We start from the raw sequence: 23,233 nt of genomic DNA, 5'->3' as shown, positions 1-23,233 counted from the left end.
TCGACTGTTTCAATTGAGCACTGCGCGATGAATGTGCAATGTGAGTCGAATTCAAGTCACGACATGCATAAGCCGGTCACTGGAAAGGAATCAGGGACTCCACTCACTTTCTCGAACGACACCGCTGTCTCAACTTCAAAGGACGTAGGCATTCGCGGCCCGTGAACTGGACCGAGACGTCCGCTGTCGAACATGCAGGAGAGCGGATCCAGACCTCAAAGTTGGGACGACATCCAGATCATAATAACAGCAAGTGGTATAGCCAGACCCTCAAGCCAACCTCACCGGGATCATTCCTGGCGCGGGTCTCCAGAAAACAAAGGATCATAACTCAACATTTTATAGCCAGGACTTTCAGGCAGACCTTGAAACATGCATGCATAAATCTTCCAAGCAGCAAGTGCACAAATCAAGCAATTACGACATAATGCATGTACTTGGTTGCGTCGGCGCCAAGCAGTAGTGTTTTGCCATTGAGACCATTTCCAAAGCTGGAGTACTACTTATTCAGACTACCTTCACCAGCGGCAGGGCAAAACTTGAGGTGATCTCAACATATCCTATGCTCAGGCGGCCTCCAAGGCACGCCAAGTACATCAAAGATCTTCCTCTCATCCTCGCCTTCAACCAACACCCCCTCACTGATCTTCTCCCTCCCTTTCTCACGCATACAATCCCTAAACAATCCCCTCTGATTCAACCTCATACCTTTCGTACTAGCCAACAGCCTCAAACTCCTGTTGAAAATATCATTACCAGTAAAATATATCAACGCCGCTCCAATCTGATCTGATGGCACCAGGAGGAGATCGATACGACGCCAGATTTTATTTTGGCTGGTGGGAAGGCAGGAAGCACCGTGCCATTTGCTACCATCGTCCCGGGAGGTCGTGGCCAGGGAGGCTACGAGGAAACCTTGGGCTTGCAGGGTGGGGATAAGTTGGCCCGAGATTACTGTGCGGAGGTGGGAGGCGTTGGTATTGGGCCGCGTGAGTATGCAATCGATATCACCTGATGTCTGAGAACCACGACGGTAAGATCCGCCTACGATTACTTCGAAAGCCGGGTCGATCTTGTGCAGAGCCTGGCGGACAAAAGCGCCGTGCTGTTCTACTTCATGGCGCGGGACACGGCTGTTGAAGTCCTCGTAGTGCTCGATACCGATGCGTTGACTCTCGGTCAGGTTGCCACTGGCGAGGACTTCATCGAGTGTTCTGTGACCTTGGGCTACCCACTCGCTTGCTTTGGCGAAGCCAGCACCGTAGACGCCCATGAAGGTCTGCAAGACTTGATCGCTTGGCTCCACTTTGGCATTGTCAAGTCGGAGTAGTCGGTTAGTGACAGCTATCTCTTCGATTTTGGCGGCTAGGCGTTCGCCAATCTGTGGAAGGGCTAGTGCCTGCTTCTTCGTCCATACCTTGGTGTGATGGTTGCGCAGCGTTGCTATCGCTTTGCGGTAGGCTCGAATTCGCCACTGATCACCTACTTGACCATAGTAGTCGGCCATTTGTTGCAGAATCGTAATGGTCGCCGCGTTCGGGTTGCCTATCTTGTCCCCAGTATGCTTCTGCATACATTGGAATTTATCTTGGAAAGCAAGCTGTTTTGTTCTTTGTTTCCTGTTGGGATTTGAGGCTTGGTCTTCGTCGTCGGTAGCTGGGCCTTCGGAGGTTGAAGGTCGGCTATCTTCACCTTCGTCCTCGAATGGCACATGTTTTAAACCCTTGGCTTGCCGTATAGCGTCGTCGAACTCCGCTGTTGTGTCTGGAACGATCTGATCAGGTGCAGCAGTCTTGGTACTGACCGGTCTTGCAGCATTACTCGACTCGTTGGATGGTAAGTCGGGAGGCTGCGAAGCTTCGTCAGTTGTTCTTGGTGACTCCGGCGGCCGAGCCATCACGGCACGCCCAGCTGGCTTGAGCTCCAAGGACGTCTTCTCGGGTAGGACTGGAGCCACAGGCGTTGTTGCTGGTGCTTGAGCTTGTGCAATGTATCCTTTCACTTGAAAGCGTTTCTGCTTCGGGTCCATCATGAGCCGAAAGGAAATACAGTCTGCTGGATAGTTCTCAGACACCACGATGACGTGCTCGGGCAGAGCGGCCGCTTTCACCTCCTTCAAAACCATAGCATAATCCAATTGCTTATCAACAACGACATGAGTGACGTGCTCGCTCCAGTCCTTTTGCCAGGTAGCACCATACTCGAGTGCTTTCATCATTCGCATCGCCCGAGCAGGATTGTTGTCGTTGTTTGGGAAGAAGTAGAAGTGCAAGCCCTTGAAAATCTGCTGTGCTTCTGACACCAACTTCACGACACCGTCACGTTTCCGCTTGCCTATCGAGGTTTTTGGGATTACGCCGAGCGATACTGCTGTCACGATAGGTTCGCTAGCTGATGCAGAGAAAGTAGCACCTTTTCTAAGCGGCGGTGCATGATCTCTCGCGGCTGGGGCGGCGCTTGTCGTCGGCCTCACCAAGTTCTGCGCGACGGTCTTCTGCGGCGAATGTCTTGCTAGACTCGTGTCCGAAGTCGAGCGAGCCAGCCCGCTACCCTCAGCTATCACAGTGGGCGGAGCAGTGGCGATAGTAGACTTCTTTCGCAGTATGCGCTCCGAAGCTTTGCGGCCTGGATCCGGCTCGTCGTCGCTATCAGCTAGTGTGACATCCAGCTCGGCGTAGAAGGCCTGCTTGTCTAGCAATCTTTTCCCTAGATCAGCATCCATGCTTTGAATAAGATGATCGAGGCGATATCCAACTCCTGGATGATATGCTGTAGGATGTGCAAGTGAAGTCAGCTGTATAAATGACCAAGCCTGTAGCAGCTTGTGAGCATTGTCACTGCCATTCAAGATACCACACCAAGGCAGCAGCGACGATTGATGAGCGGTACACCTATCATTTGTGACATGAGGGTGTACAAGAAGGGAGCATGTGAGAGAGAAGCATTGGCTGAGGAGGAGCAACGCGTTTCCTGCCCCGCCAACGCGTCCTCCCACATCGACACCCCGCCTGAAAGCACACTACAGTTCGATGGATTGAATGACGACCAACAATGTACGCTGAGCAAGCCAACAAGCTAGCACAAGATGCGAAACGTATCCAAGGCCTGCCTCACCTCCCACCATACGCCGCCACCACAGTCCGAGCAGTAACAAAAGAAGTCCGCGACCTTGACCGCGAAGTCAGCAACCTCCTTCTTCCTTACGGAAACTCCCAAAGCAGCGATGGCACTCAGATCAAGAGCAGCTTCAATCCCGCAGACGATCCGGCAACAGCTTGCGCCCTACTGGTCAACCACTTAAGCATGCGCCGCAACAAACGTTGCCTTCTCGCCTACCACCGTGTCCGCACAGATAAGATGGAAGAAATGTGCTGGTCGGGCCTCGACATCGCCGACCTCCAGTCTGCCACTACCGCCTCCTTCTCTCGAGGACAGAGCGCGGGTGGAAGTGCACCGGCCTCTAGTCTCAGCGCCGAAGAAGAACAATATATGCACCAATACAGCGATCTTCTGGCAGCCTACAAAGGCCAATGGACCGATATCGATCTGACGGGGAGTTTGGAGCCACCGAAGGATATATTTATTGATGTCAGGGTGTTGAAAGATGCCGGCGAGATCCAGACAGAGTATGGGAGCATTACGCTCACGAAGAACAGTCAGTTGCATGTGAGGCAGGCGGATGTGCAGAGTTTGATTCAACAGGGGTACTTGCAGAAGTTGGGGTGAAGCCTATTCGTGTTCTGTGCAACTGACTATGGACGATTGGGAAGCTGGAGAGCTTGTCTGCTAAGGATGAGACGAGACTGAGCCGCGACCAAGCTCCTCAGCACTAGAGCGTGCCGGGCCCCTCGACACCACTCCTGCCTCGATGAGCAGCACTTGGTAGTACATCTCGCATACCGAGAGCGAAACATCGTGACTGCAGTGCCCATAGCCGTCATTTGACTCCGCAGTCTTGGTTGCCTCGTCCGTGTCCTCAGGCTGGAAGACTCCATCCATGGCCGCCGGAGGTAGCGTTAGCACTCAGTCCACCTAGGATTCAGCAACTCCCGACTAGCGTTCGGTGAATTGCCGTTCGGCCCAATGATCGTTGCTGCGGCTGGGCCCATCTCTCGTGCGGCCACAATATTTGCCTCCCACGTGTTCCACCACAGCGGCTTCCTGCCCCCAGACCTCTGCCACGGGTTGAAACCGACCATGACCGCCATACGATTTCGATGCGTGCAGGAACGTATCTTCCAGCAGCCGGGGCGCTGTTGCGTGGGTATTCGGGATCATGAGGCCGCGACATCAGGCACTCGTAGCGTCGATCACCAGACAATTGCTCGCGGAGGAAGGTCTCGCCGCGGCTTTGATGGGGGCCTCTAGCACAGTGTCTCACAGGGTTCAGTAATGGTCGATGTGACCACAAGTATATGTGCTCCCTGTCCAGCGGCATACTCAAACGGCTTTCGATTGTATCCCTCGGCCCCACAGATCTGTCATGTAGTACGGGCCGTCCAGGTAGCTTCCTTCAACGCAGCTCAACCCGTATCTTAGCATGTCGACCCTCAACATACGTCCCCAGTGTCCTAGTCCCGGCAACCAACTCCACCGCTCGCAAAGCCTTGGCTCCATTCTCGATCAAATCCTCGCCTTCACTCTCGCCATCGCTACACCACCACCCCGGTCCTTCGTATTGTACCCCCTCCACCAACACAGCTTGCTCGTTAGTCTCGTAGATAAGTCGCAGTTTCAAGGGCATGACGGACAATGGCCTCCCAACCAAACCCAGAACTTCATATACCGAGAAGCTCTTCGGGACCTCTCGCGTCCACGTCTTCGACCCATAGGTGAAATTGACTGTAACGAGGCGTGCTGCAAGGCTATTCGGGTCCACCAACTTCTCTCCTGACGTTGTAGTGTGGTCAATTGTTTGACGAAGAATAGCTGGTTCGCCGTACTCCTCACACAGCTCTTTCCACCTCGGATGCCGCGCTATCGTCTTCTCCTTCTCCTCTTCAGAAGAAGTTTTGGACACCTCCTGAGCAACAGTATTGAGGTAGTAAGTCTCGGCGTTCAATCTCTCCTTCTCTGTGATCTTACTATAGTTCAACGTCTTCAGCTGTGGTAAGCGAGCTATAGTGAGCATATATCCATCTTCAGTTGTCAGTGGCTTGCCATCGTGAGATCGAAGATTAGAGTAGAGAGGGTTGCCTGTAGTCCTCAGGTGGCGCAAGGCTGGGAAGGCAGTGGGAAGCATATCAATGAAGTCGAATGAGGCAATTGCGTTGTGACGAACATCGAGCTCGACGATTGAAGCTAGAGGTACTGTGTCGCCTATAGAGTCGATCCTGTTGTTCTTGAGGATCAACGTGTGAACGTTTGCATTCGATAGACCGCTGATGTTCTCTATGTTCTCGGCCTCATTGTTAGATAGGTCCAGAGTGGATATATCAAGACCTAGTGGTTCATCAAAAGGTACAAAATGGCCGCATTCGTTGTCGCTGAAATTCAGGCTGCGAATACTGACGAAGTGGCGCTGGACCATTGGATGGAGCTCATTTTCCCAGTCGAGGAATGTATTTGACAGACTCAATTCGCTGATTCGGACGAAGGCCGGGTTCCTCTCTTGGTCCAGGAAGTCATCATCAATCACCATTCGATTTCCATCCAGAACCAGCTTTCTCAACCTCGGCAAACGTCGACACAAGTCCACCACTCCATGTATGGACTCGAACAGATTCCCTCCAATGTCTAAATCTGTAATCTCAGCACATACGTCTGCGATAGTATCGACATCTGGGTCGCTGGCAGAGTGTTGAATTCTCGTGCGATTCAAAACCAGGACCTTAATGCCTTCAAGCTTCGCCTGGCGATTGGCAAATTTCTCGAAGCCAACCTCTTCGGCCTGCTTCGAGGAGAAATAGATGGCGTCTCCCCCAACATCGGCGCGCTCTACGTACTTCTCTCTCAACGCTTCCAGAAAAGTCCGTGGCTCATCCCATGGTTGATTTGGTCGTAGGAAAGACGCACACGCTGGAGAGTCGCCGCGGCAGGAGAAGTACGACGTGCCTCCATGGCTCCCTTCATGTTTTCCACGAGTAGGATCGTCCCACTCGACACCTATCCAGTCTCCGGACTTGCCTTTCACTAAGCCTGTGAAACGAATTGTGCATGCTTGGCCCTTGAGGGATAGTCGTTGATTTATGTGGTAACGAGACGACATTCTGTCCCACCTAGCCACCTAGGTCAATGCAAGCCGCTATGAAGACATTCAATCCTCCATCGCCCTTCTTCTCAACATTATTGGTGTGGAAAACAGCTTTTGTGCTCGTGATGTTGTCAAGAAGTCAAGGTGTGGCGCTTGAAGTGGCGCACGTCGCGCACGAGTCATTCGGGCATGCTAGCTTCCTGGACTTTGCGATTTACGATCCTCTTGTTAATTACATCCTCCACAACACACCCAACAATTGCCAGCAGACCATGGACTACCAGAACCGCGCTGGCTCCAAATTCGGTGGCGGCGGTGTCGCCTCCCAATCTGCCACCAACGCTGACCGCCGCGAACGTCTACGAAAACTCGCTCTCGAAACCATCGATCTAGACAAAGATCCGTACTTCTTCAAAAACCACGTCGGCAGCTTCGAATGTCGATTGTGTCTCACAGTACATCAAAACGATGGCTCATACCTCGCTCACACACAAGGACGAAAACATCAAACGAATCTTGCTCGTCGAGCTGCCAAGGATGAACAGATGGGAAGGAAGAGGGAGCAGGATGGGTATACGGGTGCTAACGCTGTGCAAGTGAGGAAGAATGTTGTCAAGATCGGACGGCCGGGGTACAAGATCACGAAGACGAGGGATCCGGTCACAAGGCAGGAGGGCTTGTTGTTCCAGCTTCTATACCCTGAGATCACGCAGGGTGTGGTGCCGCGCGTGCGATTCATGAGTGCCTTTGAGCAGAAAGTCGAGGATCCACCGGATCGGCAAGTTCAGTACTTACTTGTCGCGGCAGAGCCGTACGAGACTTGCGGGTTCAAACTGCAGGCGAGGGAGGTGGATCGGAGGGAGGACAAGCATTGGACTTGGTTCGATGGCGATAGCAAGGAGTTCTGGGTTCTGGTCACGTTCAAGACGGAGAGGGAGGAGAGATACTCTGGTGTGCCAGGCTTGGCACCAAATAGAGGATGAGGCAGGCGAGGTCCGTTGGAAATGTGAAAGATGAAAACGACCACGCGACTCTCGCATGCCAGAAGCTGCTTCTGCTATGAAAAGCCATCTGTACAAAGTCTTTTCCTCCAAGCGGTGTCTTGTGACAAGCAGCTAGCTAGAGGCACCTATGGCGGGAACACCAGCACGCTATCGGGTGGCAACGTCTTTGGCAACGATCTGTGCACCGAAGGCGTCTCTCAGAGAGATGAGTCCAGTATGCTTGCAGTCCGCATCAAGCCAGATATTTCAGCCGCTAAGCCTTGGGAAGCAGCTCGCACCTTCCTCGAAGACTCCCACGGCTTTGTCTTCATTTCGCTTCCACGGCAACGATACGCCTTAATGTCACAGAGAAGCGACTTAGCATTTGCCTCTGCTCTTGCAACGCCAAAATCAGCGATCGGCCCACCTTGCGACGTTGCTAGAAGTTCACAAAGACATCACATGCAAGTGGTGGGTACAAGCAGGACTGCTTAGGGTTGGCCAAGCATGTCATGTACAAGCATGACATTGCAGCTCCATTATAGGCCGCCAATGTTCGGAACCTAGTGGTTGTCTGCAGTCTCGGCGTGAATGACTTTTTGGGAAATTGCCGCCGAGGATGACGCCGCACTTGAGCTTGATCTTTCTGCACAATGTTTGTGTATTGTACTCTATAACATAAATGTCTGTGTGGACGATCACAAGATCGTGTGCGCATAAACTAATCAGTCGACTACATATGCGAAGAAGACTTCGGTTCGTCCACCTCGATCGATGAAGCCGAGATCCAATGCCATGAGCTGTGCTTGGCGCAGCTTGTTTTGCATTACAATTGCCCTCACGTTCCTGTATCGTGATCTGTTTCTAATTCGACCCCGACCAGCGGTCGATAGACTTGTCTACTACCCAAGCAGTCCGTGAAGTGACTCCCCAACGACAGCACATTGCGGCTGATCACCGAAGCTCACCATCGCCCCATTCCACTGCAACAACATCATACTTGGACTTGTCGTGTTGACCGGCTGCCATTCTCCAGCTACTGACTGCTGGCTGAGCGTGTCCCAGTACCCTCTCGCAGCCAGATACCCTTGTGCAGGGTTAGGATTCAAGGTCCTTGCGAAGGAAGTCCAGTAATCTGTTACTGTCTGAGAGAACGGAATGTCGTACTCGTCACGTTCGGGATACCCATCACGAGCGAAGTTGCCGAAGGAAAGCTCGAGGTCACCGGCGTGGCATTTGAAGTACTCCAGTTCTGGGTCACCATTCGGGTGACTTGGTGTGATCGGCGCCTGGCAGACATGGTTGCCATTGTACCCGGGAGGTTGGTAGGTGCGGTTGAACTCGTAGAAGTACACCTCAGGCCAAACACCGGTCGCCACTCCGGTATAAGCGAGCTGCTCGCCGAGACACTTGAGCTGATAGTCGGTATAGAAGCGCGTAGTCGCGTTGAAGACTTCATTCTGCAGGGTGTCGTTGCCTGTGGGCCCTGGACCGAGTGGGAACAGTCCCGAAGCTAGTGCAGCCTCTATGACCTTGTAAGGAGGACTCTGAATCCCTTCGCCTGGATTAAGGTTGTAGAAGCTGGCGTTCACATTCGAAAAGGTTGGCTGAGGGTTGAGCACTCCGGCTTCATCTCGATTAACCCCGATCATGACCGGAATAGAGCTCGTGGTTTTGTTGGCGGCAGTGACGTTGAGATCGATGAATGGCGTAACGAGGTACGTGCCGTCGATTGTTGGTGCATTGGCTGTCGTCGGAAGATTGATGAGAGCAGTGGCGTTATACGCCTCTAAGCAGGCGAATTGATCGGACACGTTGGCGCAGCCTGTCTCATTCAAAATCGGAAGGGTGAAGGAGTCGACAGATTGCGAGATAGGCAGATAAGTGTCGACGTAAGTGCTCTGCAGGATAGCCGCGCGGAAGAGTCCTCGAGCTTTCGAAGATGCGATTAGTGCTTGCACGCTCTGTGCGCCTGCAGACTCCCCGAAGATGGTCACTTGTGATGGATCTCCACCGAAATCTGTCGTATATATTAGCTGCTGCAATCGCAGTACATCGAGCATTACTATGTGATATTGAAACATACCGGCAATGTGCTCTTGAACCCACTGCAATCCAGCAATCTGGTCTGAGATCCAGTAGTTGCCGTTGTGTACGCCATCGTTGAAAGCAAGAGTCCCAAGGGCACCTAGTCGGTAGGCCAAATCCACAACCACATCATCGCCCCGAGCAGCAAGATTGCCGCCGTCGTTCGTAGGATTGCTAGCAGAACCGGTTGTAAAACCGCCACCATAGATATACACCATGACAGGCTTAAGCGTGGCAGGTTCCGATTCATTCGAGGCAGGCAAAGAAGTGGTCCAGATATTCAGGAAAAGACAGTCTGTACTTCCTGGTCCATTACCTACTGGCTGTAAGCACTGCAAGGCGTCCTTTAAGGCCGAGTTGAGGCCTGTCGCGGCGTTGTACACAGTTGAGTAAGTGAAGCTGCAGGACGTGTAGTATTAGTCTCTGGCCATATATTTTCTGGTCTCGAAGTGGTTGGATGCAGCTCACCGTTTGGGCGCAAGAGCAAAGCGCACGCCAAGGAAGTGGAAGGTGAGGAAGTCTCGATATCCGAGCAAAGACTGGCTGCCAGTATTTTGGACCACTTGGTAAGGCGCAGTCGTATCTGCATAGGTGGAGTTGGAAGCTGGAGCACTTTGAGAGCACAAAGCTGGCAGAGCGGTGTTGCAGTCTACGCTCTGCACATCACCACTCGGAAGCATGGCTTGACAGCTTGCTGGACCATGAGGATTGTGGGGACCATAGCTGGGAGGTCCGGGTGGATTGTGTTGCCATAGAGAGCCACGTTTGTTCCATGGTGGTTGATCATAATGCTGCCAGTTGCCTACCCAGAAGAGCTGATCGCGTGCGACTCGACCACTATAGACTTCGTAGGACAGCGAGCTGTTGAGGCCGGCTGAGAATGGTTGGTCTGTGGTTGCAGACCATAGACTCTCGCTCAAGGATGTACATGCAGCCTCAGCAGCTTGATAGTCGACGGGCGACTTGAGTAAAAGTGCTGCACTTGTGGTATTCCTATCGCTTGCTGGTCGTTGTCAATTATAGCGAGATGGTGTAGATGGGAGCATCTTACGTCGCAAGCTATCATACGCCAGGATGCTTATGTCGCCTAGTGTATCCGGTGAGGGCACTGCGCAAAAGATACCTGCTGCGTGGCATGCCACTAGCAACAATACGGGTCTCTGCATAAAGGCCATGGCGATAAATGAAGAAAATGATAGCCTACCGTCTTGGGCTACTCTCCCGTCTCGCTCACCATCTCTTGTATCTTGATACATTTACCTACTCCGCACTGCACGATGATGTTTGGGAGCACAGTGCGGAGAGTGTGGATCTTGAAGGAGGAGATGGTCGTCTTTCTGGCTAAAGCAGCAGAGATGGTCATCGTGTGCCGTTAGCCGTGATTCTACGTGCGGCAGATGGAAGAGATGTCAGCACGAAATCATGTCGCGTCACGATCATGACGACTGTCGCGTGTGTGAATTGCGAGTATAGAAGGATGAGCATGTGAGACAGATAGGGAGAGGGAGAGGGAAAGAAGCACGGTGCATACGATAATGATGCCACTTTACGCGCTTGCTGCAGCGCGTCGCGTCGCCCTGATGAAAGCGAATTTGTAGCCAAGCAATGACTTGTAAACAGACACTGCGCAACGATAATGCATTACATATGATTGATTGGCTTACAACAGCATCTTGGGAGCACGAAATAGTATTGGAAGCAATTGAATTCTGGGGCTCGAGGTACAGCGCGTAGTATAGCTACATGCTGCATGAAATAACGACAACATTATGGTACAGACGAATATCCCATTCAGCATCTCACAGCCATCACTGACAAAAGCAGAACGCACGAAGCCTACGACGATTAGCGGCAGATCATGGCAGTCTCCACAGCGAGCCTCTACCTCCAAACTACCTCTTTCCAGCCTCCTCTACCAACGACGACGACCTGACACAGCTGGACGTACTGCTTGCTGGACCTAGCCATACGCCCTTTGCAGGAGGACTGTTCAAGCTCCATCTTACCATACCTCCAAACTACCCACAACAACCTCCCACGGCACATTTCCGGACTCCAATCTTCCATCCCAATGTTGAACCACAGACTGGAGGCGTCTGTGTGGAGACATTGAAGCGTGACTGGGATGTCAAGCTCACCCTCAGGGACATCTTGGTCGTCATATCATGTCTACTCATCCAGCCAAATCCGGACAGTGCACTCAATGCAGAGGCGGGCGGTCTGATACAGGATGACTACAGTGCATTCGGAAGGCGGGCGGGACTGATGACAAGCATCCACGCGAAAGTCCCGGTTGAGCTACGAGATGCTGTGACAGAGGCGCGGAGCAGAGGCCATATCACGGAGATGGAAGCTCAAGTAGAGGACAAGGTCGATATAATGGACTTTGCTTCTGTACAGCCAGCAGCTCCAGCTAGGCACAGGAGACCAATTGCCACGGCGCGACAAAGAGGCACTACCGGCCTAAGAAGGAGTGAAGGCTCGCCCACTGGCGTCATTGGCAGACGACGAGCTCGAAGTCCGCCACAGCAGCCTTTTGTGCTCCAAGCTAGGCAGGATGATATCTTCGGCGACTTGCCACGCTTTCCCGCGCTCCAGCAGCCAGCTCCTTCAGTATCGGACGACGACAGCATGCACGATGCCGATCAGGAGAACGACGAGGCCTTCTCCCCGGCGAAACCACAAAGTACTCCCAAAGCAGCCACTCCACGTCGACCGCAAGGACCAGCTATACCACTTGGCGAGTTGTCAATGGAGGATGTCGAGTCCGACGACACAGAGGACGACATGGACATTACTGAGTACCCGCCCAGCCCACGCAAGAGTCCTTCGAAGAGCGCGCAGAAGCCAATACGAAGACCGGATCTATTCAACAGGCCAGAAAGCAGCCGCGATGCACTCCGACGAGCACCAAACATCACGCCACCCCAGACGATCGACGAACCACTAGCCAACGGCTCACCCTTTGCAGCTTTCCGCGATTCGACGCCTTCGCCACGCAAAGTCAGAATTGCACGACCTACGAGTCCTGGCCGAGCACCTGCGAGGCTTGCTGGGTTGTTCGCTGGTGTCAGTACACTGAAGGATAGAGGTGCAGTCGTGAAAGCTAAGTCGCCTTCATCGATCAACAGGAAGCAGGAGGAGGAGTCGAGACGAGCGGAGCTGGACGCGAAGCTTTGGATGCTGTGTGGTCAGGATGTTCGACGTTGGAATGAAGGAGACTTTGATGAGCAGCCTTTTCCGCTGAAAGCGGCTCGTTGGTAGATTATATCCGCATGGACGGGTTTAGCTGATCTCTCGATAGCACGTTGTGCTCGTAAAAGAAGTCCCTGTCTTACGAAAAGCAAGCGTTATGTTATCATTACAGGATACATATCATGACGTGAATTGTACTTGTATAAGAGTCGCAGAAGTGAAATGTGCAATATAAGCCTGTCCGGGAACTTGCATCAGGTTGTGAGCGCGACGTATATACATATCGTCTGTACAAGAATCTATTCCATACTCAGGAGTCGCAGATGCCGGTCATGTACCATCCTAACTTTCATCGTCCCGAACTTGCTTACCATCAGTCGCCTCCCTACAGACAGTCAGAGTCTTCCGATCGCACGTCAACCACGGAATGCTCCTAGCACACATAGCTGAGCGGCAGACATCGCTGAAACCCACTGCAACGTTGCGAGCGTGCTATGTTGAACAGCAGGCACCAGCAGCTCACCGTACTCCTTCTTGGGTTGCATTTCATGCTCGTCGAGCTTACGACAATTCTCGAGAGCGGCTCGGGCTTTTCATTCTTCTGCCCATCGCCTTTCCCTGACACTCATTTCTCGCCCTTCTCTCGTCCTCGATCCATCCATTTCTCCTTTCCAACTCCAGTACTCTCCAAGCCTCAGATCAGCATAAGTAGCATAGTCGAAGTCGATCTGACTGATAGTCGCCTGTATCAACGCCCAGATGCCCCAATAGAAGCCTGGAACGCCTCTGAACAGATCCACCTGCTGCATTAAAGTCACAACATCATTATGCAGATCTATATCTATCGCCAGATTGTCATTATCTGATATCGAGTGAAAGCGGAAAGATCCAACGTAGGATTTCATGAATTCCAGCCGTTGTGATCTGGTTGGCACGGCGGTGTGGTCGCAGTCGAACCCAGCCCACTCGGCGAAGTGGTTGGCTATGTCGAAGGCTGCGGGTGAGGGTGTCGCATACTCGTAGTCGATGAAGGATGCTGTTTTCTCCTTCTTCTTTGTGTCGCCATTGCTGCTTTCTGAGCCAGGTTCTCGTTGTACAATCACATTGCCCGAAAGGAGGTCGCAATGGCCAAAGATGTAGTTCAGTCCATCAATAATGCCAGGGGTGTCGCCAAGCTTTTCTGATAGCCATACAAGCTCCTTGTCGAGCATCTTGTTGCGCTCCCTTTCTTGCTCTGTGCCGTGCGGTAGTGCATCGATCCATTGTTGCATCACTGTCCAGGTGTTAGGCATAGGCCTGCTATGCTTACCGTTCTTCAAACCGCAATGCTTATCCAACTGTGCGGCCTCCAGGCTTGGCGTGGAGGTTATAGCCGATATGGGCAGACTGCCATGCCATTGCCCAAGTCTCTTCGCGACAGCTCTGTATACCTCAGGCTTCCGCAGATCTTCTGGTGAACAGACATCTCCTTGGATGAATCGGTACATGATACCGTTATCGAATCTCGCCAGCAGCGGTGGAGCCAAGCCAACGTTGGCTAGCAGATTGTGTGCTCTGAGCTCTCGTTCTCGGTCGATCAGCACATCTGTGCCTTTCCCATATGCTCGTATCAACACTGCCTCCTCGTCGATCTCGGACTCGGTTCGTCCGGGTCGCTTCTTTGTGGCCTTAGTCAACGTGTTCGTGATGCCGTCGGTGAACCTCACAAAGACGACGGGTCCTTCTGCTTCCTTCCATTCTGCATCAAGTGCCTCAACCAGCTCCAGCGCTGATTTGTCTGCATTGTCGTTGCTGAAATGGTATGGAATCTGTCGCAGACCCAATGGGCTGTCGACGGGCTGGTGGTCGGTAGATGAGGACATCTTGTGGTGATCTATTGTATACCTGGACGTCCAGATGGAGCATGTTAGCCTATGCTGTCGACGATACGGGTCGTGGAATTTCGAGGGGTGTGTCGAGGACTGCGAGAAGAACGGATGTGGAGGACGCACTTGTAGTTGCACCAGGCAGTGTTGTATGCTTCACTGCCGACGCCATGGAAATACTACAGTCATTCGAACTTCGGGTAAAGGGCTCGTGGGCTCGGCACTGCATGTTGTCGCAATGCGGTGCCTGCGCCGTCGGCCCCGGTGTGACGTACTGTGTCTCTGCAGGGTGGGAGGAAGTGGAGAAGACTGGCTGGCTTACCGGAAGCATGTGACAGACAGCCGTTCGAGCGTAGGTGAATGGAAGTTGTCAGTCCTTACATTTGTCCGGTCATTGCTGTCGTTTGTGTTTATGACGACGATGTACTATTATGTTTATGTTGAGGCCACGGCAGAGTGTCGCGTGACCAACCTCACCAGTAGAATAGGCTGCTCAGGAGCCGAAATGGATCTGGGCTTAGCCCCTGCTCCTGCTTTCGCAATACCGAGTCCACATGTTCGGCATTGATGCTGTGCAGGTCACAACCAGCACGTGCACTCCAAGAGGCTTGACGAGGTCTCAAGCGCCTCGCAAGCACTGGTCTTGACGCTCGAGATGTGATGGCAGTGCCACAAAGAGGCTGATCTGATATCTGCACGGACCATCTGCTCTTTGCTGCGACCTTATCAGTGAACGCCTTCTGGACCTCTGATAAGAGCATCTCACCCTACGCCAGGCAATCTCATGGCGGCTCCAGCTCGGAAATGCACGTCATGCGCGGGAGACTCGACGACAGGTCCGAATCGCTCCTGCACTACCTCTCCATCTTGCCACTCGCTCTTTGGCGATTGAGTCCACAGAGTTCGTGCTGAAGACGAGAGGCGAGAAGTGAGATGGCAGACAACGAAAGCAGCCCGCTGCTCGGAGCCGAGCACGGCCAGGTACGATTGACAGATCGAAGACTGAGCAGACTCCGTCACGACGAAGAGGCCAGCAGCATCATCAAGAGCCATGTCTCTGTCGAGGAGCAGAAGATGGCTGATATCTCCATTGGCGAGCGATTACCATACAACGACTACACGACCATCGACTGGCTGCACGATCTAGTAAAAGACTCCTACCGCCACCGCTTCATCCACAGCCGTAATGGCCTACGGTACAAGCTCTCAACTCTTTTCGACGAGGCGTCCGGCTGGATTGCAGCAGCCATCATAGGCACACTAACAGCATGCGTAGCCTTTCTCGTCGATATCGCAGCCGCCACGGCCTCAGACTGGAAATTAGGCTATTGCTCACACAACCCATTCATGACCCGAGAAGCTTGTTGCGAGGGCAAAACGCCTCTGTTTGGCATCGCATCCAATGGCGTTATCGGCACTGACTGTCCAGCGTTCAAGGAGTGGTCCTCGACCTACGCCTCGCGCTTCGCGATATACACCGCATTCGCCCTCGCTTTCGGCCTCATAAGCTCGACTGCCACGCTTTTGACTAAAAGCTCGCTACCGTCGACCTCACCAGGGAGTGGCGACAAGGGTCCGCACAGTGCTCCACCGCAGCCTGTCGCTACAGGTAAGACGATGTACATGGCCGCCGGCTCCGGTATCCCCGAAATCAAAACCATCCTGTCCGGCTTCATCATCCCAGGTTTCTTGGACTTCAAAGTCCTCTTCGTCAAAGCCTTTGGCGCCGTATTCGCCGTCTCGACCGGAATGTGCCTGGGCAAAGAAGGACCATTCGTCCACATCTCCACGTGCGTAGGATATCTCGTAGCCAAACACTTCCCAAAGTATCGCGACAACGGCCGCAAGATGCGAGAGATGCTCTCAGCTGCCTGTGCATCAGGTCTCAGTGTAGCCTTCGGCGCCCCGATCGGTGGGGTACTCTTCAGCTATGAGGAGATTAGTACATACTTCCCTCGAAAGGTGCTTTGGCGAGCATTCCTTTGCTCGCTCTTCGCAGCTATGGTGCTGAAAGCCCTCAACCCAACAGGAACAGGCAAACTCGTCCTTTTCGAAACACACTACGGAACAGGATACAGCCCCATCCACTACATCATCTTCGTCTTCCTCGGTATAGCCGGCGGCATCTTCGGCGGTCTTTTCTGCCGACTCAACCTCATGTGGTCAAAATGGTTCCGCAGCTTCCAGATCATCAAACGAAACCCCGTTCTCGAAGTCTTCCTGGTAGTAGCAGCCACAGCACTACTCCAGTACCCCAACCCTCTGACCCGCGAACCAGGCGATGCAATCATCAAGAACCTCCTCGTCGATTGCCGCTCCCACGAAACAAGAAACTCCTGGCTCTGCCAACAAGAAGCCCAATCGGATCGAGGAACCTACATCGCCTACCTCGTCTACGGCACCCTGACAAAATTAGTCTTGACAATCATAACCTTCGGCATCAAAGTCCCCTCCGGCGTCATCATCCCCGCCCTCGATGCCGGCGCCTTGTTTGGCCGTTTGGTAGGCCAATGGATCGCATCCCTTCCCTCTACCACCTCCGACGTCATCTCGCCCGGCATCTTCGCAATGGTAGGCGCCGCCGCCTTCCTCGCTGGCGTCTCCCGCATGACGATCTCCCTGTGCGTGATAATGTTCGAACTCACCGGCGAACTCGAATACATCGTCCCGCATATGACGGCCATCCTAGTGGCGAAATGGGTAGCCGATGCGTTGGGCAAGGAGAGTGTGTACGATATTGCTCAGACGGTTCTCGGACATCCGTTCCTGGATGCGGATCACGCTATGGCTGTTGTGCAGCGGGAAGGGGCATTAGCGGAGGATTTAGTACCACCTAGGCAGACGATGGAGGAGATCACTGTGCATGTTCCTGCTTCGAACAAAGTCTCTCGGAGGATTCTGGAGGAGAAGCTCGGCCAGCTGAAGGATCGAGGACTCATGGATGCCGGGCTCGCGCTTGTACAGAATGGCGGGATAATCCAGGGATATATTGCCGAAGGCGAACTCGAGTTCGGGCTCAACGATCTGGGCATGTTGTACGAGGCGGACGCTGAAGTACGACTGCTGGGGAATGCCGAAGAAGGGGATTTCGACATGAGCCACTTTGTCGACCGCACACCCATTAGCGTCTGCGCCAAAGCACCAATGGAGTATGTGGTGGAAATGTTCGGCAAACTCGGGCTTCGACATCTGATGTTGACGGAAGAGGGCACGGGGAAGCTCGTGGGTGTGGTGATCAAGAAAAGGTTGGTAGCTTATCTGGACGGTCTGAAAGAGGGCTGATAGACTGATATTTCTGAATTATGTCATGATTCTGTTGAATGCTGCTATGAAGCAGGCAATTTCTGCTCGACAAGTTCCCGATACATCCTCTTCATCTCAGCCATATCCTGTTTCAGCTCCTGCACTTCTTCCTCCCTCTCGCCTAGCATCTCGAGGCTGGCTTCGTAGCGTTGCTTCGTTTGCTCGACATCTTGTGCAGCTGTTTCCTTGGTCCTATTGCCATCGACCTCACGCATGAGTTCCACGACTTCATCTCTAGCCTCATCTCTCTGTCTAGATAATCGTGAGATTTCGTCCTTGAAAGTGGCTTTCTCGCTCTCGAGGCGCCGTACAGCTGCGCTCATGCGTTCGATGAGTTGGACTGAGGGACCTGCCGCGGCTGTGGATGTGCTGACTAGGTCATTGATCGTGCGCTGTGGCGAGTGGGAGGCGTCGTCAAAGTCCGGCTGATCGACTTCGATGGATGGTGTTGGTGGCATGTCAGGTGTATCGAGGCTGAGTGTGCTTTCTTGCCGGCTGATAGAGGGCGAAGCCTCTGATGAGCGATCATGGTGTTCTTGCCGCGCTGACACAGGCGTTGGCATCGCTGAGCTGCGGCGGGACACCGGGCGTTGCGTTTCGGCGTGCGTGCGAAGGTCGGCAAGATTGGAGGATGTCACGCGATTGATGGCTCTCCGTTGCCCATTGGGAGAGCCGACCATTTCGGCCACAGAAGCCTTGCGGCTCGAGTTGGCAGTCGAATCGTTGCGCATGCTAGGTGATGGCTTGCTGCGCTGCCACTTCGACCTTTCTTCCTCTAATCGTTGCGACAGCTCTACATCCCAGACTTTGCGCTGACGCTCTGCATCTGCTTTGGCACTGCCCAACGTTCGCTCTGACGTCTCAAGGCGCACCTGCAGCTTGTCGATCTCTTCTCGTTGGGCGTGCAAAGTCTGCTCAGCCTCACGAATTTGCTCCTGCAGCCGCTCAGCATGTTCCTCAGCACTCCGTCTCGAGGCTGTAGCATCCCGAGCTTTCTTCCTGACTTCGACCTCACGTCTACTAGCTTCATCACGTTCTCGTTCGAACGTGGACACTCGTGCATTCAGACTGTTCTCAATCGTCTCCCAATTCGCCTTGGCTTGGCTGTACTGGTTCTGTAGTGTCTCAATTTGCCTCAAGAGCTTGACATTACTCTCAGGATTACCCACATCTGAAGTTGCTTCTTCCGCCACTGCTCGAGTAGCTTCAAGCCTCGACTCAAGACTCGAGACCTCGTTTCTCATCTCGGTCTCCCGAGCGTCAAAGCGCTCCTTCTGCCTCGCCAACTCTGCTTGCACACTCTTGAGCTCATTACCAGCACGATCTCCCGCTAGCTTCTTCTCGATCTGTGCGTCTTCCAGGTCGTTCTCCAGGGTAGCTATACGCTCTCGATCTGCTTGTGCCGCTTTGCTGTTGACCTCCTTCTCCGCTCGATCTGCCTGCGCCCTAGACTCCTTGAGCTGTACCGTCAGAGTCCTGATAGTCTCACTAGCGTTCTCTCGATCTACACGCAGCTCATCTGCCTGCTTCTCGATAGCAGCCACCTGCTTCACCTTCTCGTTGGCTTGCCGTTCAGCAAGTTCGGCGCGTCGTAACTTTTGCTTCAAATCTGCTTCTACTCTATCATACTTCTCGAACCTCAATCGCACATCCGCAGAAGCTTTGTCATTTTCGCCTGCTTTGGCTCGTAACTTCTTGATAGTCTGTAGTTGTCGTAGCTCAGTCTTGCTTAGCTTCTCGCCCTCCTCCATCAACAACGCGATCCGCTCATCCTTCTCGGCTAGCTGTGCTGCTGGACTACCTGCTGGACTTTCGGCGTTCGCAGCTTTTGCGGCGGCCACAGTCTCCTTGGCCAGGTACTGAAGCTTAGCTTGTAAGGCGTCAATCTTCTCCATATATGCATGCATCTCCTCCTGCCTCTGCTTCTCCGCCGTAGCATGATCTTCGCGGAGCTGCGCGATCTCCTTCTCGACCTCAGCATTTCCTCCGTCCGACTGAGCATGGCCATTTGAAAAATCTGTGGATGGTCGAGTGGACACGCCTTGACTCAGGTCTAGCGAAGGTCTCGAGCTGTCTGTGGAGACTTTGGACGGGTTCATAGGTAGTCGCGAAGTCAGGAGTGTGCTTTCGGTTGGCTTGGAAACGTTCTCTCCGTTTGTGTCTGGCACTGGTTCCGGGTCTGCTTCCAACGGTGCTGAGGACTCCTGCACAGTGTCTTTCCGCACTGCCGGAGCATTCGTCTTGGTCTCGAGAGATCTCGTAGAATCAACACTTGTCCTCGGACTTGCTTCATCGTGCACAGGTGTGGAGACTCGCGATGGTGTGTCAACAGCTCCATCACCAGTCAGCTTCTTCGCCGCTGTAGCCTTGGCCAACCTCTCAGCCAGACGATCGTTCACCCTTGTCCTCGAAGCTTCTCTGGAGCCGGTATTTGAGCTGCCGGACGGCGGGGCAAGATTACCAGAGCCGGTACGCGCCCTGCTTTGCGTCTCCTTCAGTGCTGCTTCACTGGCTCGTTGTCTGGCTGATGCCTCACTGTCCTCTGCTAAAATGGTGTCGAGACGTGATTCGAGGTTCGCAACAGCTCCGGACAACAACGAGCCCCATCCGCCCTTCTTGGCTGGCTGCTTTGCTGGGGATGTCATGGTTGTGTAGTGGTCCTTCTATTGGCCTTGTTCGTTCCCGTCCTCCGTCGCATTGCGAAGTCCAAGCTATCGTCTCCGGTCCATGGCCAGTTTGCTCCGTTCGGTGTAGACGTGCCGTATCTTGTAGACGGGTAATGCAGCCTTGTCAAACTTGAGATACATGTTTATAGAACATACACGACGTAAGCTCGTGAACCCGGACCTCAGTTAAGGTTCAATCAATGCCCTGTGGTGTCTGTGCAGTCGGTATTCATTAATTCACTAACCAATTCCAGCCAGCGGGGCGATCCATTAGCTGTCCGCTTTGTATGAGGTGAAACACTGCTTGCCATGCACTCCGATGAGCAGTCTTCGGTCGACAGCAATGTCGTACAGTCCGGCTCCAGGCTATGGACAATCGCAGACATCCTACGCTTCTACCCCTCCACCTCCCCCGCCAAAGACATCTGCAACTTCCACAACTTTGCAAGGACCACCACTTCCACCCCCTCCACCTGGCGCACACCAGAACGAGGCGTCAGAATTAGATGCGAGCCCAGCATATCAACAACACAACCAACATCAAATACCACAAATCCCAACCATCGATCCGAATTGGCTCCCAGACACAGTAAAAGACAAAACAACAGCAGACCTGCACACCCTCCTCCAAGACCCATCCCTCCAAGCAGCCCTCCTCGACAACCCAACGACAACCCACCCCGCCATCCCCGCATCCCAACAACCCCTCGAACCCCTAATAAATCAAAACATCCACCTAGCCACCAACCTCTCCACCCTCGAATCCCATCTCACCACCCTCCGCGCCCAAACCCAATCCCGCCTCCTCTCCCTCAAAGCGCTAGAACAACAACACCGCACCAAAGTCTCGGAGAGTGAGGACGCACTATCGTCGTTTAGTCCCATGGCTCTGTATCAGCGATTGAGTGCGGGGGTGCAGGAGCAGGATTTATTGGTTCGGGGGTTGGAGGAGAGTTGGTTGGAGGAAGAGGGGGTGGCGACGGAAAGGGAGGTGGGGGAGTTTGTTCGGAGGGTGAGGGAGGCGAAGAAGGTGGCATTTTTGAGGAGGGAGAGGTTGGAGAGGTGGGATGAGGGGAGGGTTGGGGGGTGGAGGTAAAGAGGGGTGAGACCGGGGGATGTTAGATTGTTCCAATCCTGTCGATCCTGAGCGATCGGCGACTGTGGAAATATGGATCTAGATTATCATAGATGATGTCGTGCCTGGAACGTACTCTGGCCGATCCGACAGATTCCTGACGGGGGGTACGGCAGGGAGAACAAGCGTTGAGAATACGCAGTGCAATCGCTGCATACAGAACGGGCGAATGAGGCTTCATAACAGTGTTCATCATATGAGAATCAGCATCACGGTCTCATCTTGCTTAACGGACGAAGCGGCTATTCATCACGGCTTCTTATCAGCCCAAGGGGTATGACAACATCCTGCCTAGTTGCTACTGGGGGGCACACCTGGTCAACAAAAAGCTAAGCTCCGAGGACTAAATGTCCTGATCGATAGGACCTCTTCTCGCCACGACTTCGAAATCAGGCACAAGCGTAACACCATCCACGTACGCCATACTTATAACACGCATATCAACAGATCCACGGACTTTGACGTCTGGACCTAACGATACACCATCCGCATGCGCTACGCCCACCGTACGCGCGTAATTTGTGAGGTTCTTCGACATTGATGGTTTCGGTGAGATTTTGTTCGGGCTGCTGGGCAGTCATGGTCAACTTCCATCACATTCGACGACAGCTGGAGACACGATCTGGGATATATATACCTGCTATGCGGAACCTGGGCGGTACTGTTTTTGATGACTGCAGCGTCGGCGATAGGAGATTTACTTGCGGCCTTGCCTGCTGAGGCAGAAGAATCGTCACGAGTGATCTTGGACTTGATCCGCCGCACGGCGAGACTCGGAATCAAGCCCTCGAAGTAGCTGGCCGTGTTCTTGGCGGCCTGGATATGGGTGCCAAGAAGGCGGAGCGGGCAGATGAGGGACATGTTTGAATTGAGTTGAGTGGAGTCGAGTCGAGTCGAGTCGAGTCGTGGTAGCTGTGCTGGGTTTCGAGAAGATTTCAGTGTTGTAGTGTCATCTGGCAGTAGATTGTAGACTGGCTTCTATATACATAGCATGATCTGTAGTTGTCCTCACCTTTGATCGACCCTGCAGTGACACCACCAATTCAACCTGCTTACCTATTGCGAGCCCTGAAGCCGCAGCATTGCACTCGGTCACAATCGACCTGACAAGCTCGATTGTGTATATGGTGTGGTGCCATGTTTTCGATTCTTGCAGCTGGTAGTCATATCAAGGAAAGCACAATACAACAACGAACGAGCTTGGTTGGACGTGCGGGCAAGTCGGACGAGACGACACGAGTCCTTTGAGCCCGTTGATTCCTGTCATGCTGAGAGGGGGGGGTTCGAATATCCTCATCGATGTAAATCGGATAGATATGATCGTTCTGAACGTCTGGAAATGGTTAGTTGTACCGACATTTGAGTCGTGCCAACGTTGCTGGCATCTACATCGTTGATGTTGCTCCTGATCGGAATTAGCTTTTAGTCGTAGCTATACCCTACGCCGTTTTCCCTAACACGCCACGAACGATAGATCCCGTCAATGCAGGCCGTGTTCTCTCTGATCCTGCAAACGTGGTACGATTTCAAGAAGCGTGCTCAGCGGAAGACAAAAAAAGCAGGCCCTGGTTACCTTTTCGACCACCTTCGATCCCTTGCCACACCCGAACCCTGGATTGTTGACGAGCGGGTGTATAGACTCGAACACCGCAGGCAGGGACTATCTTATCGTTCATGTGTGCCTTAGGAGCCAGAAAGCGCACATATTACACCTCGGATCCCAAATCTTCACCACCCCAGCTTCCCTCGGCCCAGGGACCAAAAAAATTTGCCATATCAATGATGTAGATATCAGACGACGTTGG

General features: G+C 53.2%; 10 protein-coding genes across 10 annotated transcripts; 4 read left to right on the top strand and 6 right to left on the bottom strand.

Annotated features, from left to right (window-relative positions):
- Positions 1 to 550: 550 nt before the first annotated feature.
- LTS14_002009 (uncharacterized protein) lies at positions 551 to 2,722 on the bottom strand (the record flags this gene model as incomplete). Its single annotated transcript, XM_064834716.1, has 1 exon — positions 551 to 2,722. One exon carries the CDS (start codon positions 2,720 to 2,722, stop codon positions 551 to 553), a length of 2,172 nt encoding a protein of 723 aa, XP_064697587.1.
- Positions 2,723 to 3,051: 329 nt separating this feature from the next.
- On the top strand, positions 3,052 to 3,726 carry PSF1 (DNA replication protein psf1; the record flags this gene model as incomplete). The annotated part of the gene is made up of 1 exon (XM_064834715.1): positions 3,052 to 3,726. The coding sequence occupies one exon, from the start codon at positions 3,052 to 3,054 to the stop codon at positions 3,724 to 3,726; it is 675 nt and encodes a 224-aa protein (XP_064697586.1).
- A 787-nt stretch (positions 3,727 to 4,513) lies between these two features.
- LTS14_002007 (uncharacterized protein) lies at positions 4,514 to 6,208 on the bottom strand (the record flags this gene model as incomplete). The annotated part of the gene is given in 2 exon segments (XM_064834714.1): positions 4,514 to 5,073; positions 5,086 to 6,208. The coding sequence occupies 2 exon segments, from the start codon at positions 6,206 to 6,208 to the stop codon at positions 4,514 to 4,516; spliced, it is 1,683 nt and encodes a 560-aa protein (XP_064697585.1).
- A 38-nt stretch (positions 6,209 to 6,246) lies between these two features.
- sap62 (CWF complex protein sap62) lies at positions 6,247 to 7,176 on the top strand (the record flags this gene model as incomplete). Its single annotated transcript, XM_064834713.1, has 1 exon — positions 6,247 to 7,176. The coding sequence occupies one exon, from the start codon at positions 6,247 to 6,249 to the stop codon at positions 7,174 to 7,176; it is 930 nt and encodes a 309-aa protein (XP_064697584.1).
- Positions 7,177 to 8,078: 902 nt separating this feature from the next.
- LTS14_002005 (uncharacterized protein) lies at positions 8,079 to 9,482 on the bottom strand (the record flags this gene model as incomplete). The annotated part of the gene is made up of 2 exons (XM_064834712.1): positions 8,079 to 9,196; positions 9,263 to 9,482. The coding sequence occupies 2 exons, from the start codon at positions 9,480 to 9,482 to the stop codon at positions 8,079 to 8,081; spliced, it is 1,338 nt and encodes a 445-aa protein (XP_064697583.1).
- A 1,551-nt stretch (positions 9,483 to 11,033) lies between these two features.
- On the top strand, positions 11,034 to 12,528 carry LTS14_002004 (uncharacterized protein; the record flags this gene model as incomplete). The annotated part of the gene is made up of 2 exons (XM_064834711.1): positions 11,034 to 11,036; positions 11,089 to 12,528. The coding sequence occupies 2 exons, from the start codon at positions 11,034 to 11,036 to the stop codon at positions 12,526 to 12,528; spliced, it is 1,443 nt and encodes a 480-aa protein (XP_064697582.1).
- A 524-nt stretch (positions 12,529 to 13,052) lies between these two features.
- On the bottom strand, positions 13,053 to 14,321 carry LTS14_002003 (uncharacterized protein; the record flags this gene model as incomplete). Its single annotated transcript, XM_064834710.1, has 2 exons — positions 13,053 to 13,732; positions 13,769 to 14,321. The coding sequence occupies 2 exons, from the start codon at positions 14,319 to 14,321 to the stop codon at positions 13,053 to 13,055; spliced, it is 1,233 nt and encodes a 410-aa protein (XP_064697581.1).
- A 936-nt stretch (positions 14,322 to 15,257) lies between these two features.
- LTS14_002002 (uncharacterized protein) lies at positions 15,258 to 17,606 on the top strand (the record flags this gene model as incomplete). Its single annotated transcript, XM_064834709.1, has 1 exon — positions 15,258 to 17,606. One exon carries the CDS (start codon positions 15,258 to 15,260, stop codon positions 17,604 to 17,606), a length of 2,349 nt encoding a protein of 782 aa, XP_064697580.1.
- Positions 17,607 to 17,650: 44 nt separating this feature from the next.
- LTS14_002001 (uncharacterized protein) lies at positions 17,651 to 20,272 on the bottom strand (the record flags this gene model as incomplete). Its single annotated transcript, XM_064834708.1, has 1 exon — positions 17,651 to 20,272. One exon carries the CDS (start codon positions 20,270 to 20,272, stop codon positions 17,651 to 17,653), a length of 2,622 nt encoding a protein of 873 aa, XP_064697579.1.
- Positions 20,273 to 21,771: 1,499 nt separating this feature from the next.
- Positions 21,772 to 22,289, bottom strand: LTS14_002000 (uncharacterized protein; the record flags this gene model as incomplete). The annotated part of the gene is made up of 2 exons (XM_064834707.1): positions 21,772 to 21,994; positions 22,066 to 22,289. The coding sequence occupies 2 exons, from the start codon at positions 22,287 to 22,289 to the stop codon at positions 21,772 to 21,774; spliced, it is 447 nt and encodes a 148-aa protein (XP_064697578.1).
- Between the last annotated feature and the right edge of the window lie 944 nt (positions 22,290 to 23,233).

This window comes from Recurvomyces mirabilis, assembly GCF_035927965.1.
Source record: "Recurvomyces mirabilis strain CCFEE 5264 chromosome Unknown scaffold_4, whole genome shotgun sequence".
NCBI lineage: Eukaryota > Fungi > Ascomycota > Dothideomycetes > Mycosphaerellales > Teratosphaeriaceae > Recurvomyces > Recurvomyces mirabilis.
Note: the sequence above shows the minus strand (reverse complement) of the source record. Positions and strands in the feature narration are given on the sequence as shown.